The sequence below is a fragment of the Ctenopharyngodon idella genome, chromosome 13, assembly GCF_019924925.1.
Source record: "Ctenopharyngodon idella isolate HZGC_01 chromosome 13, HZGC01, whole genome shotgun sequence".
Taxonomy (NCBI): domain Eukaryota; kingdom Metazoa; phylum Chordata; class Actinopteri; order Cypriniformes; family Xenocyprididae; genus Ctenopharyngodon; species Ctenopharyngodon idella.
Window position 1 is genome coordinate 37237999 of NC_067232.1, and position 17800 is coordinate 37255798.

Genomic DNA, 17800 nt, shown 5'->3' on the forward strand with positions numbered 1-17800 from the left:
ATCTTCAACACCCCTCCCTGCCTAATACGCAAACTGAAAGGGATCTAACTTATCTTCTACATGCTTCAATATTTCCACTCACAATTTTCTCAAATGTTTTCATCACCAGTGAGGTGAGGGCTACTGGTCTGAAATCATTTAAAACCTTTGGGGTCCTACATTTTGCCACAGGAATAATTGTGGCATGTTTCCAAATTTGTGGGACAATTTTCATTTTAAGAGAAATGTTAAAAATCTGTGTAAATATGCCACTTAGCTGTAAACTGCATGCTTTCAACACCTTGCCACTAATGTTATCTGGTCCAGGGCTTTTATTTTCTTTTATCCTTTTAAAAAACCTAGCCACTGTAGAAGCATCAATATTAAACACTGTACTAATTTGTGAAGAATCATACTTGACATTATTATCATCCACATTAAATCTTAAATAAAATTTAATTCATTAGCTAAAGATACATTAGAAGTATACCCATTTAAAGATACCATAGTCCTGTTACTTTCCTGCAAACCTGTCATTAATTTCATTCCATCCCACACCGCCTTTTGATCTGAATTTAAAAAAAATATATATTCTATTTTTTCTTTAATTGTTTTGCCTTCGCAATAGCTGCTCTTACTTCCTTCCTAATAACAGAATAAGCAACTTTATCACCACTTTTAAAAAACACTTTTTTTTTTTCTTTTTTTTTTAAAGATTTTTCAATTCTGCATTAAACCAGGGCTTATTATTCGAATGGCAGGTGACCACCTTAGTATCAATCACATTCTCGACACAAAATGAAATATAACTACACACCACATCATTCAACTCATTAATATTGTCCGGCGATTCTTGAAAAACAGACCAGTCCGTGCACTCAAAGCATCCTTGTAAAGCCAATATACCATCCTCATTCCACGCTTAGACCTTCCGTGTTTCTATGCCTTTCCTTCGCAGCACAGTCTTATATGTTGGGATCAGGTACACCACGCTATGGTCCGAAGAGCCCAGTGGGGGCTCAGCAACGGATCTGTACTCTCCCCATATGTATCCGTAACATAAGTCAAGAGTCTTATTTCCACAAGTATTACAAGTAATGTACTGATGAAAGTGGCTTAGTGTTTTATTGCAGTTACTATGATTAAAATCACCCATAACAAGTCATGGGGCCTCGGGTGAGATGGACTGAAGTCTTTGTAACACGGAAAAGATCACTTCATTGTCATTTTTAGCATTGGCTTTAGGGTGAATATATACAACAGTCAGGAACACTTGAGGAAATTCCCTGGGCAAATAATATGGTCTCACGGAAATTGTCAGTAGCTCAATGTCCGGTAAGCAAATTTTCTCCCGTACAGTCACATTACACCATTGTGGATTAACACAAGCTTCCCCGTCGTGCCTGGGTCACGATCAAGACGTACTGGCATTCCAAATCCGTCGATATTAAAAGCAGAATCCTGTGAAGTCTCTGTGAAGGCCAACACACACGCATCTCTGAAATCACGTGTGTTAAATACTTGTGCCTGAAGTTCGTCCACCTTGTTTTTAAGCGACTGGACATTAGCAAGGACTATTGAGGGTAGAGGCAGATGTTTCTTCCTTGTTAAAATTCTCATGCGCTGTCTTACACCACCCTTCTTGCCTCTTTTCCAAATTTTCCTACTAGTCCTGCAATTTTCTTCAGGACTAAAGAGCTGGTTGTTATAAGCCGTAGTAGTGTCCTTAAACAGAGGAAAGTTTTCGAGTTGCCTTGGCACCTGGCTGCATGCGTTCAATCCAAGGAGGAAGTCTCGGGTATACTGAATCCTATTTGGTAATGTTCCAGTGGCAAAATTGAATAAAATTAATAAAGCCAGCAAAAATATGGCACCCATCTTCCTTAAAACCATCGCTGGCTAAGAAAAAAAAAGTTAAAAAAATAAAAAAATCTGCGAACAAGCCAAAGAACGTACTCCAACAAACAAAACACAAGATGTACACACACTCAACTGCAGACACCTGTTGCGAGTCGCCGCATGAGCGCATATTTTAACAATGTCCTTACTGCTTCACTTGACCTTGAATCTGGTAATTTCGTTGCTTTCTATGGGAGATAAAAAACCTCTCAGATTTCAACAAAAATATCTTAATTTGTGCTCCAAAGATGAATGAAGATCTTGCAGGTTTGGAATGACATGAGGGTGAGTAATTAATGACAGAAAATTAATTTTTGTGTGAACTAATCCTAAAAAAAAAAAAAGATCTTAAAGAAAAAGTTGTGCAACCCCTACTTATACAAGTGTGACAGGGCAACTGTGCAGTATTATTTATGACAGCATAGGGTAGGTGTACCTATTAAGTCCACCAAAATCTAAGTTTAAGTGTTTTTTTCGTAGATATTGACATGGTTTATAAGAAATTAATTTGTTAAAATGCAAGATTTATCTCTCATTTGAAAATGTTTTAAACAGTTGATGTACATTTTAGAATATAAAATTAAGATATTTTATGAATAATGTCAGAAGTCTGGCATAGGCTTAATTGGTACTTTGGCACCATTTAAGCCCACATCATGATTGATTCACAAAATATAAAAAATCATTGATTTTAAAGAAGTAAAACATAAATATATTTATTCAGTGACAGGGAAGTATTTAAAAAAAAAAATCCTTTTACTAACGTTTGATTAGAGCCCTGGGTGGGATGGGTATGTGTTAGTGGCTGGGGGTCCAGATCGGTGGTCTGGAGCCTTATGTTGGCTTGACTCTGGAGTTGTAACTGGAGTCAAGCTGGAAGTTTGACCGGGTGTATCTCGGGAGCCAAGCCAAGTTGGGGCTCCATACTCTGGGCTTACGTGGGTCTCCTAGTGGGCTCCCACGCCAGGAGTCGGCTTGGTCAAAGGTGGATGTTTGACCAGGTGTATATCGGGAAGGAAGCCAAGTTGGGGCTCCCGAATCTGGGGTTAGGGGGGTCTCCTAGTGGGTCCCTAATGCCCGGAGTATGGAGCCTTAAGTCGGCTTGGTTCCTGAGTTATGCCCATTCAAATTTCCAAAGGAAGTGACCGTATCTCTGGAAAAAAGCCAAGTTGGGGCTCCATACTCCCAGCATAGGGGGACCACTGGGTGACTCTTCCATGCCTGGAGTCTGGAGCCCCATTTATAGGTCTATCTAAATATTGTTGTAAATTAAGGTAGTAAGTGAGGTAAAAGGTTAGTAAGGTAAAAGCACACAAAGAAATGTTATCATTAAAGACTTTCACTCTAAAAATTGATCAAAGTTTGTAATAAGAGGGATTCCTCATTGAAACACATAAGATGGGCTTAAATGGTTCCACAGTGAGTAATGGTAAAAAAAAAAAAAAAAAATTGTTTTCCTTTAAAAATGTAAGATATGTTTACAAAGATATGCAGTGAGCTTAAATATAATCTGGACTAAGTACCATAGTAATTTTCATTGTGCACATTGAGAAAGGTTAATGTTTTTTAATTCAGGGTTAGCTTGTGTTGGCTATAGTTTGCATGCGTTTTGTAGTGCTGTACCATTTAAGCCCATCAAAAAAAAGTTAATTTATGAAAATAATTTGATCTACTAAATAATTTATGATGTATTTATTTGTAAATTAATGTAAAATGAATCTCACAAGATTTATTGTTTGTAGATTACATGCTTAATTCTTTGACAGGCTATCTTTAAGTAAGACTAATGATTTGACCTTGAGATTAGCTTTGTGCGCAAGCTAATAAAACTCATCTTTCCATTTAAAGGAAAATGATATAAAATGATAAAGTACTATTTGTTCTAGGGGTGTAAAGGTTCTCGGTGAAAAAATCGAACCGTACCATTCTCCACCCACGGTTTGGCACGCACTTGCACCGTGGTTCATCTTAAATCTGACGATGCATCTATAATATGGTTTGTTGGAGTAAAAAAAAAATAGCAACGTGTAAAACAGACAGACAGAGTTCGGATAATGTATGTTTCAGTCGATGGATACGCATTCTGACTTACCAATACGTTACAACAGCGATGATCAAAAAGCACAGACAAAACAGTCACTCTTTGTAAAGTTTGTTCAGTGCGAGTGCCGTATGCTCAAATATGACCAGTCATTTACGCCATCATCGTCCGGGTGAGCGCAAGACCTGAACAGCTCACGTTGCTATCTAAACTCATTTAAGTCTTGCTAATTTAAACATTCAAGAGCAAGACATGAAATAGAACTTGCACGCGCTGTGAGAAGATTTGTGTGTGCACTCATCCGAAGCGCGCAGACTGAAAGCCGCGTCTCTCAGACAGCAAATACTGAGTTCTCTTTCGAGTCTTCTACTTGAACGGACAAATTCACACAAAAATTGTCAACATGCTCATCTTGGCGAGTATCCTAACAAGAAAACATAGTCGGTTATGTCTTAAGTTAACAAAAACAGTAAACAGTACACATGCTGAAAAACTGCTTGTGTAACAGTATGTACTGGATCGTGCATTATGTTAAAGAGAAAAGAAGACTAATAATTCCTGCTGTCTGTGTTTTTAATGTTAATCAAACAACAAATGACAAAGAAATCACTCACTGCTCTTGACTGAATAGCTTTGGTAACTTCAATAGTGATTAATCTTTATTTAATTTATACAGTGAAGATAATATGTAGTGTTATTTTATATTTGATTACTTTATTCAATTTCTGTACATGAAAACTACTGTTAGATACCTAAATAACCTGAAAAGCACTGTTTATTTTATTTGAATCTTTGCTCTATTGTATTTATTTGTGCTGTTGCTTGTAGTTTGATTATTTGATCTTTTCTTTATTTTTGTTAGACAGTTGAACCGTACCGAAGGTTTTTGGGTGTCTTTGTGTGAGGTCCCCTGAGACAGCATGCACATGAGGGGGGCTAACTCAACAATGCCAAATGTGATTGGTATGCAATAAAAATGTCAGGAAAGTGACAAATCACTGGATTGGTTAAAATAATGAGCAGCATAAAACATGATTTTTTCTTTTTTCATTTGACTTCAGAGTTAAAAGTTGGCTTAAATGGTACATGGGCTTAATGGGTACACTCACCTTTCTTAAAAAAAAAAAAAAAAAAAAATACTTCTTGAATATCTACCACTGTTGCAGTGGATAGATGTGTAACAAATACATCAACTTCCCTTTAATGTTCCTTTTTCCTCCAAAATAATATCATTCATTCCCAATGTTTTTTTCCAAAATGATGCGGTTTTAGATGAGTTACACATCTGTCTACTGCAGTAGCAGTGGCAGATATTCAAGAAGTAATTCTGTCATAAATATGACTGCACAGTTGCCCTGTCACAATCGTACAAGTAGGGGTTGCACGACTACTGATTTCTCCTCGTCGATTACACCGTGTCTACACTGGACGCAACAAGGCGACCGTTGCAAATCCATTTGTCCTTCCTATGAGAGGTATCGTGAGTAGGGGTGGGTGAAAAAAAAATCGATTCTGAGCTTAGTTTTTAACCAGATGCGCAATGACGCTGAGTGTGCTTTAGAAACACCCGTATTCTGCTTGCTTCCAATTCCTCACACACACACACCACTCGAACCTTCCGTAAAATAATCTTTCATAAAGTTCAGAAAGGTTGAAGCGAATTACAAGGACATTCACGGGCTTCATTGCACATGATGCGCTGTGAGAGACGCACGCTTTGTTTGATGTTACACTTGCAGTGTGCGGTCTCACCCGTCGGTATTTTCCTTACAAATGCTCTTCGAAGTCATCATTTATGTGGTTTGGAATGCAGTGGACTTGTATATTTAAAATATGAACCTGACTAACAGAAGGCTGCTTTCAATTTCAAATGCTGACGTGCACTTTGTTTGAAGAGTATGTTCAGAAAATGTTCAGATAATCTTCAATACTGAAAGCACTCATTGTTTTTGTTTGTAATATGTTTCTTTGCTCCTCTTTATTATTTGCTACTTGCTAGTATGTTTTGAAGTTTAAATATTAGTTTAAACTAATATTAGTTTAAAATTTTAACATACAATTGTTTTAATTTAATTTTTTCAATTTGTAATTATAAAAATACTTAAATTACAGTAACACATTTTAGGGTCTTTTAACTAGTTGCTTATTAGCATGCATATTACTAGAATATTGGCTGTTTATTAGTAATTAATAAGCACATATTAATAATGCCTTATTCTGCATGACCTTATTCTACATTCTTAATTCTACCCAATACCTAAACTTAACAACTAACTTAGTAACTATTAATAAGCAGTAAATTAGGAGTTTATTGAGGGAAAAGTCATAGTCAATAGTGAATACATGTTCTTTATACTAAAGTGTTACCAAAATTACTATTAAAAATTACTTAATATCTTATGTAAGGATATGTAAATGTAAGGATTTTAAGAGTTTTTTTTAAGTCGGTAAACAAATTAATTAATTTAAAAAAAAAAAAAAATAGTTTGCGCCACTCGCGTCCAGTGTAGACACGGTGTGACTTGTTAAAACGATACCCGAGTTATTTGAGTACCTGTGGTTTGTTACCATTTTTTTAAAAAGGACATAAAAATAAGTCTTTATTTACAAGTGTTTATTGACGCAATATTTTTTTAACAGTGATGCCTTTTACATGTATTGTAAAACCATTAAAATAAAAGGTTTCATTTTTTTATTTAACATGGGCAAAACATGTAAATTGACACAACATTATAGCCTTAACATCTGCGTCTTTGACGTCAAACAATACGTTCATACACATACACATTAAAGGGATAGTTCACCCAAAGATGAAAATTCTGTCATTAATTACTCACCCTCAGGTCGTTCCAAACCCATAAGATTTTTGTTAATCTTCGGAACACAAATGAAGATCTTTTTAATGAAATCTGAAAGCTTTAAAGAGATTGTAAAACAAATCCATATGAATTGAATGATTTAGTCCAAATTTTCTGTAGAGACTCGATTGCTTTATATGATAGACAGATTTAATTTAGGCTTTTATTCACATTAACATTTATCAGCAAACAGAAGCTCAGCCGAACCTGCTTGATGCGTGAGAACAAACCTCTTGTGGAAGCTCAAACATGCTCTGTAACACACGAGAATGGTCCTCACTGGTTCTTGCATGTCAAGCAAACATGCTTGAGCTTCTGTTTACCACAACTGATGTGTGAGTTGATGAATGTTTATGTGAACAGAAGCATGAATTCAATCTGTTCATCATATACAGCGATCGTGTCTCTTCTGAAAATTTGGACTAAACTGCTCAATACGTATGGATTAGTTTTACGATCTCTTTATGAACTTTTTGAAGTGTCGAAGTATCAGTTTGCATAGCTGTCTTTAGAGGGACAGAAAGCTGATGGCAAAATGGCCATCGTGAGCACCCTTCTGAATCATAAAATGCCAAATGGAACAGCCTGTGGTCTTGTGGACAACATGGGTACGCTTGGTTGAAAGCCTACTAGATTACATGTCAATAGTTAGTGCACCAGTTGGGACAAGGCCAATGGCATATAGAGAATTCTCTCTTATTCAATTAAATCTTCCCCCTCCACTGTAGATCTCAACAGGGTGAGATCACACTTGTTCATCTGGTACAAAAAAAACATGTTGATGTTACATTTTTGTGATCCTGCATTCCTTCAGTTCTGAACTATTTACCTTAACTTCTGTTAATGGAGCTTAAACTATCAAGTCTCCAGTGGTTAAACACTTTAAAATCCCTCCTTGACATATTTCAGCAGATTCCTCTTTTTAAGCTGGTTGGAACACTTGAAATTCTGCATCAGGCATATTTGTAAAACAGAGCAGATTGTCCCTTTCAACTGAGCCATGACAGTCATGGAGCACTCTCCAGAGTTTCCCCCCAGTGTGCTATGAATGTGTGCTGTGCCAACAATCTGTCTGTTGTCATGCACTATTGAGAGCGCTCGGGCACAGAGAATAGCCTGAAATAAGGCACAGAACAAGCTATTATCTCTAATCTTTAATGTTTTACCCCAATTAACTGAATACTGTGAGTGCCACAAGACCTTTGTCATGCACATGTACCCAGCGCAATGAAGTTGAAGACATTTGTGCGCTGGAGGAGGCCTGTCGCAGTGTTGAGATATAAGGTAGGCCAAGTGATATTCCTGTTGATATTCTTCCCCCCCCCCCCATAACAGACTTTGTAACAATTTAAAAACTTTAGATTTTATAACAAAAGGGCCAGGTCTTGAAAGGGACTCTTTAACTATTAGAAAAGAGCATTTAACTAATAGTAACATCTCAGTTACTTGTGTTACCTGATGGAGAGAACAAGACGTGGTGTCGAGTGATTGACCCCCAAACACCTCTGACGTTTTCAGAAAAGGCCAATGAAGTTGGCTTGTAGAATTTGCATGCCTGGCCCCTCCCCCGGACATGCGGGTATAAAAGGAGGCCAGTGTGCCCTACACATTCAGGTTTGTTCTGAGGAGCTGAAACGGCATCTCAACCCTTTAGTTAATAGTTAAGTCAATAGAGTTGTGGCAGGAGGGACACCACATCTCGTTCCCTCCATCAGGGAACAGAGATTACACAACGAGACATTCCCTATCTGTCAGTTACTTTTTGGGTTATGATGTGGCGTAAAGTGATTGACACTAGGGGCCCCTATAATAAACGCCACAACTGCTAAACTTTATCACGAGAGTTGGAGGTGCAGATGCTGGCAAGCTTTTGCGTACAAAGTTTGTTAGGAGTTTGTTAGGTCCCCTATTTTTTCTATAAATATATAAAAATTTTATATATAGCATGTTCAGAGGAGCTTTATTTTTATGCTGATGATGCCGCAATTTTAGTGTCTCATCAAAATAAAGGGGTCCTTGAAATAAAAATGGCTTTACAGTTACAGGAGTTGTCCAATTGGTTTTTTGATAATAAACTAACTTTACAATTGGGTAAAACTGATGTCATTCTTTTTGCTTCTAGAGGGAGATTAAGCAAGGATGCTGGTTTTTTTGGGTTAAGATCCGGGATATTCTAATAGAATCAAAGAATGTTGTAAATTATTTGGGTTGTCTTATTGATAATAAAGTAAAAGGTGATTTTATGGCTAGAAAGGTCTTAACTAAAATATGTGGCAGAAGTACATTTTTTGGATTTATTGGATGTCCATACCTTGTTGTTGGCTGGTGCTTTGATGCAACCACATTTTGATTATGCAGCCTCCTTTTGGTATAGTAGTTGTTCCCTGGGTATGAAAGATAAGCTTCAGAAGGCTCAAAATAAATTGGTTAGAATAATATTGGTAACACTTTACAATAAGGTTCATTAGTTAATATTAGTTAACTACATTATTTAACATGAACTATGAACTGCACTTATACAGCATTTATTAATCTTTGTTAATGTTAATTTCAACATTTACTAATACATTATTAAAATCTTGTTAACATTAGTTAATGCACTGTGAACTAACATGAACAAACAATGAACAACTGTATTTTCATTAATTAACGTTAACGAAGATTAGTAAATACAGTAACAAATGTATTGCTCATGGTTAGTTCATGTTAGTTAATACATTAACTAATGTTTAACTAATGAACCTTATTGTAAAGTGTTACCATAATATTAAAGGTTCATCCTCATACGCATTTGAGTAGTGAATGTTTTTAAGGGTTAGGCTTGTTGACTCTGGGGGAAAAAAAGCATTTTTTTAAAAATTGAGTATGATACAAAATTTTTAATAATATGGTTCCAAGTTATTTAAGAAATTATTTTTTGATTGTAAGAGAGAAAAATACCTATGACACTAGGGGTAGGAATTACAATATTTGTCCATGTAAATTTAAAAGTTTGGTGGGGAAAAGCATGTTTTTGTATACTAGTGCAATTGCTTGGAATAAATTGTGGCAGTAAAGAGATTAAAGGACAATGGCGGTTTTAAAAGAGTGGTAAAAATATGGTGGTTTGGTGAGATTAATTAGGTTTGCTGTGTGTTTAATGTAATTATTATTTGTATTATGTGTTTTTTTTGTTTGTTTGTTTGTTTTGTTTTTAGGAGATATTGCCTCTGTCAAGTTTGTACATGCCTCCATCCATTTTAAATAACAATGAGGACCACAATGGAAATAAGCCATTGGCTTTGTGTTTTTATCCTCAAGAGTTTTTTAAAGTGTATGGGATACTTGTTATTTTGTACAGTTTGTAAACTTGTCAAATAAATTCAAACCAAATCAGTCTTCCTCATCATGAGGAATGCTTGCAGGTTCACCACATAGTAGTAGGAACTTTGGGCACATAGCTGGGCCAGGGTCTCAGAACAATGTGAAAGTATGCCGGCCCGAACTCTAGGCAAGTATCACTGAAGGAAAAGGCTTGCAGGTCCCCCACCCTCTTGAACGCAGTAAGGAGGGCCATCTTCATGGAAAGGGCATTAAGCTCGACTGACCTGAAGGGTTATAACAGATCTCTCCGTAGGGCCTGTAAAACCAAGGAGAGAAAAGTGGATGAGGCGCAGTCTTCGAGGATTCAACCTCTGCGCCCCTCTCAGGAACCTGAGAATCAGGTCATGTTTCTTCATGAGGACCTGCCATCTACTGTGTCATGGTTTGCTATTGCAGCAAAACTTTCAGGGTAGAAGCAGACAGCCACTTCTCCAGGCCCTCTTAAATACCCCCACCCCCCAAAGGCCATAGCCTGCGTGAGGGCCGATGTCATGAGCATGAGCTCTGAGAACAAAGTCTGGTTGGGCCAGTAGGACGCAACCATTAGAACTTGTTCTCCTTCCTTCCTGATCTTGCACGGTGTCTGTGTAATGAGGCTTACTGGTGGAAATGCGTACCCGGGGCCTGGGGCCAGCTGTGCGATAGTGCATCCATGCCGAGGGGGGCATGGGTTAGGGAATACCACAGAGCAAAATGGAAGGATTCCTGGGAGGCCAACAGGTCTACCTGAGCCTCGGCTACTCGACTCTAAATCAGCTGGACCACCTAGGGGTGGAGTCTCCACTCTCCTTAGAACATGACCTGTCATGAGAGCGCGTCGGCTGTGCGATTGAGGATGACTGGAATGTGAGTGGCTCCCAGGGACTTCAGTTGATGAACACCACCGTCGCAGTGTTATCCATCCGGATCAATACGTACTTGCCCAGAACCGCTTCAGGGCAAATATCACAGTCAACAACTCTAGGCAGTTGATGTGCCAGTACAGACGGGGCCCTGTTCAGTGCTCTGAGATTTCACGCCAATTTCATATAATGCCGACCATAAGATAAAGTAATGATAGCACCACATATGACAAACCATATTCGGCCAGCTTTTTATTAGCCTTATAAAACTGTATCAACTGTTAAAACAAAACATCACAACTAGTGGAGCCTAAAAACATATTTAAACATATGCATAACTAACAACACACACACCCATAACCATAAGTTATACTCTTGTAACCTAACAAGGCGCAATATTTAATTAAATTATAAAGTAAATATTAAACAAATTAAATATAGAAATAAAATGAAGTAAAAATGTATTCAGGGATTGCATTTAAGTGCAAGGTTTCAATTAGTTTTTAAAAAGTTAAGAAAAAAATGCACTAACTGTAAAGAAAAAAAACAAACAAATATATATAAAATGTATAGAAACTGCTGTTTACATTTAAGTATGACAGAAGTATGTAAGTAATGGCATTTCTTGTAGTACGTTGAAATGGCCCTCTCATAAGTGAATGTCAAGCCAAAGTGGTGCCAGGCAATTTGAGTTTGAGACCTCTGGTGTGTAGGCTCATGTTACCCATAATATTGGGGAAAAGAACATAGGTTGTAATAATATTTTCTGTCTTTTTGCAGATATGCCGACTGCAGCAACATCTCTCTGCTGGGGAACATCAGCAGGACCTGTTCCAGAAGGAGCTGCCCATGTTTGTTTCCCCACACTCCCAGCCCCCCTGCAGCAGCCTAACAGAACTCATTCAGCTGTGTGGAGGAACTGTGTGTCGGAGTGTGCGGCAGGCCGGAATCTGTATTGGGGAGTATAATGGCAAGAAACCAGAGGGGAGCCTCAGTCTTTCTGAACAGTGGATTTTAGGTAAGATGGCCTATTGATGATAAAGATGACCAAGGAGTGATGTATTATCACCATAACGCACCCTAACCAAAATCCATGTGTGCAACACTTTGACAAGGGCTGAATAGGACTATTAGCTTTGTTTAGAATGAAATACTAGCACACTGCTTTGCTACAATAGTAATGTTTTTTAATAGTGCTGTATGTGAAACAATATTAAAGGGGCTATACAGATGGTATTTAACCAGAATGCATTTTTTTACAGCCGTGGGAAATGCATTTCTGCTCTTGACTGCTAAGTGGCACTATAACCATAGATTTTCATATGGAGTGGACATATCACAGCTTGTTTTCGCAAATAGCAGTCAACCGTGCCATATGGAGATTACAAAAAAAAATACTATGAATAAGATTTAAAAAACACATTCACATAACCAAGTGTAGTAATCAAAAGCCAACAGTAAATGTCAAAATTGTTTACTTTATAATGCAGTACTAATACCCCGTTTTCAAAAAATTATTTTATACATTTTATTTTCTAAATATGTATTATGTAATTTTTAGCTAATCATATTTTTCAAAACTTGAATCAACACAAAATAGGTGTTATTTGAAAGCTTAGAGTCTGAACTTTAAAATGAATGTACATAATTTGATTAACTCCTAAGTAGTGCGGAGTTATTTTCTGATAAATAATTTAAAAAAATGTTTTCACAATTTATGAAATAATTTTTGTACTATGTATGGCCATGTCAAAAATGTCATACAGCTCAGATAGTCATGTGTCATATGTCATGTTTCATATGTCAATGGCTACACAAAAAGGCTACCTTGGTTCTAAATGTTGACGCTACCTATCAAACGCTACCTACCTTTTGACTCTCGTTGCTATAGTTTTGGGGTTATGGGTCTTTACTTTTGTGTATGTCACTCAGAGGGAAAAAAAAAAAAAACAACTCTAAAAATGCCTTTAGTGCTTAAAGTTTAAAACAGTGCAAAATGAATAGTGCAACATAAATTAAGATCAGAAGTTTTTCTTTGCTTCTCTCGTGCGGACGCACTGGATCTTTCTTTGTCTCCCTCACTGACACGTGCCAGGTCTCTCTCGAAATGAAACGTTTCAGGGAAGAAACACTTCATATTATATTGTATATAATTAGGCCTGTCACGATAACTACTTTTTGTTGTGCGATATATTGCCCCAGAAATAATTGTGATATGCGATATTATTGTCATTTTAAGACCATTTTATGCCACTGAATATATAATCATAATATAACACCATAAAAATGCAAGTAGGCCTACACACTTTCAAATGACAATGAACTTAACTCTTAAGAATATTTAGACTATATTTAGGCTACTGGAATTGAAGCGTAAAAAAAATGTTGAATAAATAATAAATAAACATTTGCTAAAAAAAACTGCAAAATAACAAGTAGAAAAAAACACTTTCAAATGCACAAAAGGCACTTATATCTACAGGTTTTTCCCTGACCTTATTTTCTCAGTAAAGTAAGGGTGCATGCTATTGTCAGATGTCCATATGAACAAAGACACAGATTTAGCAGTCAGGTATGGCCTGTTGAGGTAGCCTATCTGTTTTTCTAGCGGCGCGTCATGCACGAGATGCTGTGAAAGACGCGAGTCTTTCCATGGAAACACGTTGCAGTGGAATGCAAAAACGTGTTCCCTATGAAAACAAACTAGACACTCGTGACTGCCGCATCCTGTGTGAAACTAGCTGTGAGCGTGCACCATTTCGCGCTGTCATGTTTATATTTGCACCAGTGAATTGCGGAAACTGAGTGCATTTGCACTTATTCTTCCAAACTGTCTGTAGTTGTCAGGAAAACACTATAACAACTCGAATGGCGCATTTTTTCGCGTGTCGATGTCACCCCTGTGTATGAAGGAGCTGAGCCCCGCTTTCATCTTGGAGAGCAGACGAGATGACAGAGGCAGCATGATCGGCAAAATGTCGGTAACATTTATTTTTGAGTAAACATAATGGGCAATATATCGCGTCACCAAAAATTATCGAGGTCATGTTCATATATCGTGCGATGAGTCGATATATCGACTATCGCGACAGGTCTATATATAATATCACTGTGTATGCCGCTGCGTATCATCCACACCAATTACAAAAACTAAACAAATTATTTAGCCTTTGTTCCTTGAAAGAAACTGAATGCCTTATTGAATTCACCTTACAATAAAAATGAGGTTGATTGTGAATAAAGAGCTCTGTATCCGCTGCTTAGCTCGCATTCGATTCTATAGAGTTGGCAGGGACACGTTCCTCAACAGTTCGTTTAGGTAGCCTAATTCTGCTCAAACATTCTAAAACCCTACAAAACCAATTGGAAAAAAATGGATTGAACACTTCAATAAAACATTTTTTATGTAAAACCTTTAAATACATTACAATATTTATAACTTAAGGTACATTTGGACACATCGAGATTTATCCTGAAATGAACTTTGCCTTTGCCTGCTCTGTAAGTTAAAACACTCATCATTAGGTAGGCTTTCCGACACTCTGTATGAAAGAGCGGCGATTTACACTTTTATACAGTATTGTCCTGCACCCCCCACAGTGAAGCTACTGAACTGTCCCTCCCAACCCCCCATATCTGTTAGGAGCAGAGAGGAAAGTAACAAATTACAAATACTTTCGTTATAGTACTTGAGTACATTTTTTCATTTTTTTTCTACTTTCTTTAGTATAATTAAATTGTGGTACTTTTACTTTTATTTGAGTTAAATAAAAATAAAGTATTCAACTTCGCTACATTTATGTAAGGGAAGCAGGTCAATTTAGCTTAAAGGGAATTAATTAATTTATAGGGAATTTTGAAAGAGTCACTTATTTTATGACAGAGCAAATTAATCGTCCCACGTTCATTTGAACGGGCCGTAACTATCAGCCCTGTAGCGGATATGAATATCCAAACTATAGTGAAAACACTATTTATTAGCAAGGTAACAGGGTCAGCAGTTTAAGACATTAAATTCATAAGCACATAACACAAGACACTTCTCTTTAAAATATAAATGTGACTTCATTGATTATTCTAACACATTCACATAAGTAGCAGAAAGAAAGAAATCGAGGAAAGAATGAGTTTTAAGAGAGTGAAATGATGAAATCCCAAGTTTCTAACAATATATGCACTTTGTAAAACCTGACCTGAACGAACCATCAATCATTAATTTAACCTTTCTATTGTTTCTCGGGTGGGGTTATTAAATTTTATATCAGTGCACCAGTTCAGCTAAAATCTGGAGTTATATTTGTGTCTTTAAATGGGGATTCCATTTGTCGCCATCTTTGGCTTGGAGAAGGGGGTTTCCCGGATTCTTTGAATGTCTTTTCGTGTCTGGATTGACGTTTTCTTGGGAAGCCAATCACGTGGGTGTGTTGGCGGATGAATGAAGTCTCCCTCGTGGCTGAAGTTTGAAGTTTTGAGGCAGGCAAAGACTGTAGAGTCGTTTATTAAACTTTGTGGCAAAACTTAACTTAGAACATGAGACTCTCAATGGAAAAGAAAGGAAACTAAGTAAAAGAAAGAAAAGTAAGTGAGACGAGAGTATAGATGGCTTGAATGAAGCTGTTTGTTCTTAACCCATTTTCATCTCCCAAATCTGTCTTTGTCTTGATCTACTCTGTCGTCTGCTCATCATCATCATTTTTTTTTTTTTTTTTTTTTTTGGTCTTCTCATCTGATTCTTTGTTTATCTCCTGAATTTTTAAACTGAGGTGTTTGTCCAACCTCTTTGAGGAGTTCTGAACAATTAGGTGCCGCTTTGTTTCAGAGGTGGCTTTTCACTTCCTCTCACCATAAATTACACATTATCACAGAGTACAGTTTAGACATGATTTCTATAAAAGGAATATGATACATTTTACACAGATTTCATTCAAGCCAAAATTTGAGTCATGAACAGAGATTTACACTCATACCAAACAAGGCACACTTTCAATCAACCATTCAAAAGTTATAACAATTACATGAATTGTGAGTGATCCAAGCATGATGGTCACATGTATAGGTTGTAGACATGATATAGAAGTTGAACAATGTTTGATTACAAGTCCATTTAGAATTGTTTAGAACGATTTGATGCAGTTTATTTATAAAAACAATCTCTGTGGATTTTCCTATGGATTTCAACTCTGTCATTCAGACCTCAGGTCAAACAGAGGTCTTTGAAAAGGAGAATTTATACCAGGAATTTATTCTACAGAAATTGGGATAGGTAAAATGGCTTTTCTCTAGAGATCAGTATAGATTGAAAAATTTGCCGGAATGTTAAAAGGTTATAAATCTGAAATAGTTTTAAGTTTTAGTTTAGTAGTTTAGATAGATAGATGGATGGATGGATGGATGGATAAGAATTATAAGAAAGAAAGTGTGTTTAAATTTGAATATCTGGGTGTTTAAATTTGAATATCGACAGTTGGAGTTTGAACAGTCTTTGTTCATTGATCCTTTTGTGTGCATTCAAAGTGCTGATTGGCTCACAGATAAAACCTTATAGAACCAAGTTTCTTTGTAGATGTAGATGATCGACTTTGTAGATTGTACCTTTTTGTTTTCTAAATAAAAAGTCCAAAAATGTACACAAAAAAACACATCACACAATGTAAATGTGTTGTCACAGAATAAGAATGTGAATAACTCAATTTGACAAAAATGTCAGATAGAACCTTATAATTCCAAGGTGACGAATTGTCTGATATATTGTGGTAAACTGTTCCATAACCTTGGGGTGGCAGCCGTAAAGGCGCGGTCACCTCTTGTTTTCAGATTTGTCCTCGGAACAACTAGATCCCAGTCAAGATTCTATGACTGGGATCGTAAAAGTCTCTTAGACTTCTGCTCCTGAATCAGGTCTGCAGTATATGGAGGGGCTGTACCATGTAAGGACTTAAAAACAAATAATAAAATCTTAAAATTAATCCTAAAAGAAACTGGTAACTAATGCAGCAATCTTAATACTGGGTAGTATGATCATATTTTCAAGTGCTTGTGAACAGTCTTGCGGCCGCATTTTGGACCATCTGTAATCTGTCCAGGATTTTATTTTGAGCACCATAATAGAGTTGCAATAGTCTAATCTCAAGAAGATAAACACATGAATAACCTTTTCCAGATCTTTCCGGGATAAAAAAGGCTTAATCTTAGAAATCATTTTCAGTTGGAAAAAGCTAATTTAACAACTAAATGAAGATGTTAAAATGAGCTATTTCCAACTGAGAATGATTTATCTGTCAGATTTCAGCGCACTGAAACACACACCACACCCAAATTTATTACCTGTGAAATTTCACTTAACAGTGAAATGACACACCATATTTACCCAAGATTAGACTTAAAGGGAGCATAGAGAAAACAAGATGGGTGCTAAAACAGATCCTTGTGTAATACCACATGATAGAGGTGCTGCGGCCGACATGCACTCTCCCATGCGAACAGAAAAACTTCTATTTTGAAGATGACTTAATCCAGTTTCCACGAATACCCACACGTTTCTAAACGAGAGATAAGAATATGGTGATTGATTGTATCGAACGCTGCCGTAAGGTATAAAAGGAAAAGTATAGTTACGTTACCAGAATTGGTTGCCAGAAAAATATCATTAAAAACCTTTAGTAAAGCTGATACTGTTCTATGATGCTTTTTAAAACAATCAGATGCTTGATGAGATGATTTACTTTGTTTTACTAGACTTTTTCTAAGCAAAACAAAATGGTGCAAACTTCACTGTTTTTTGTCACCATGAACAACATTTTCAACTTAATAATCAAATT

At 36.7% G+C, this 17800-nt stretch overlaps 1 protein-coding gene across 7 annotated transcripts in view; it reads left to right on the top strand.

Annotated features, from left to right (window-relative positions):
- Positions 1 to 17800, top strand: part of mcph1 (microcephalin 1) — a 184689-nt gene that overhangs the window by 142516 nt on the left and 24373 nt on the right. For 5 of the 7 annotated variants that reach the window (XR_007933183.1, XM_051916830.1, XM_051916820.1 and 2 more), the window contains one exon: positions 11763 to 12000. The exons of the other annotated variants lie outside the window; for them this stretch is intronic. Coding sequence is in view for 4 of the 5 variants with exons in the window: in XM_051916830.1 (XP_051772790.1) it covers positions 11763 to 12000 (238 nt within the window). In the remaining variant the exon portion in view is untranslated. The remainder of the gene's footprint in view (positions 1 to 11762; positions 12001 to 17800) is intronic. 7 annotated transcript variants of the gene reach the window in all.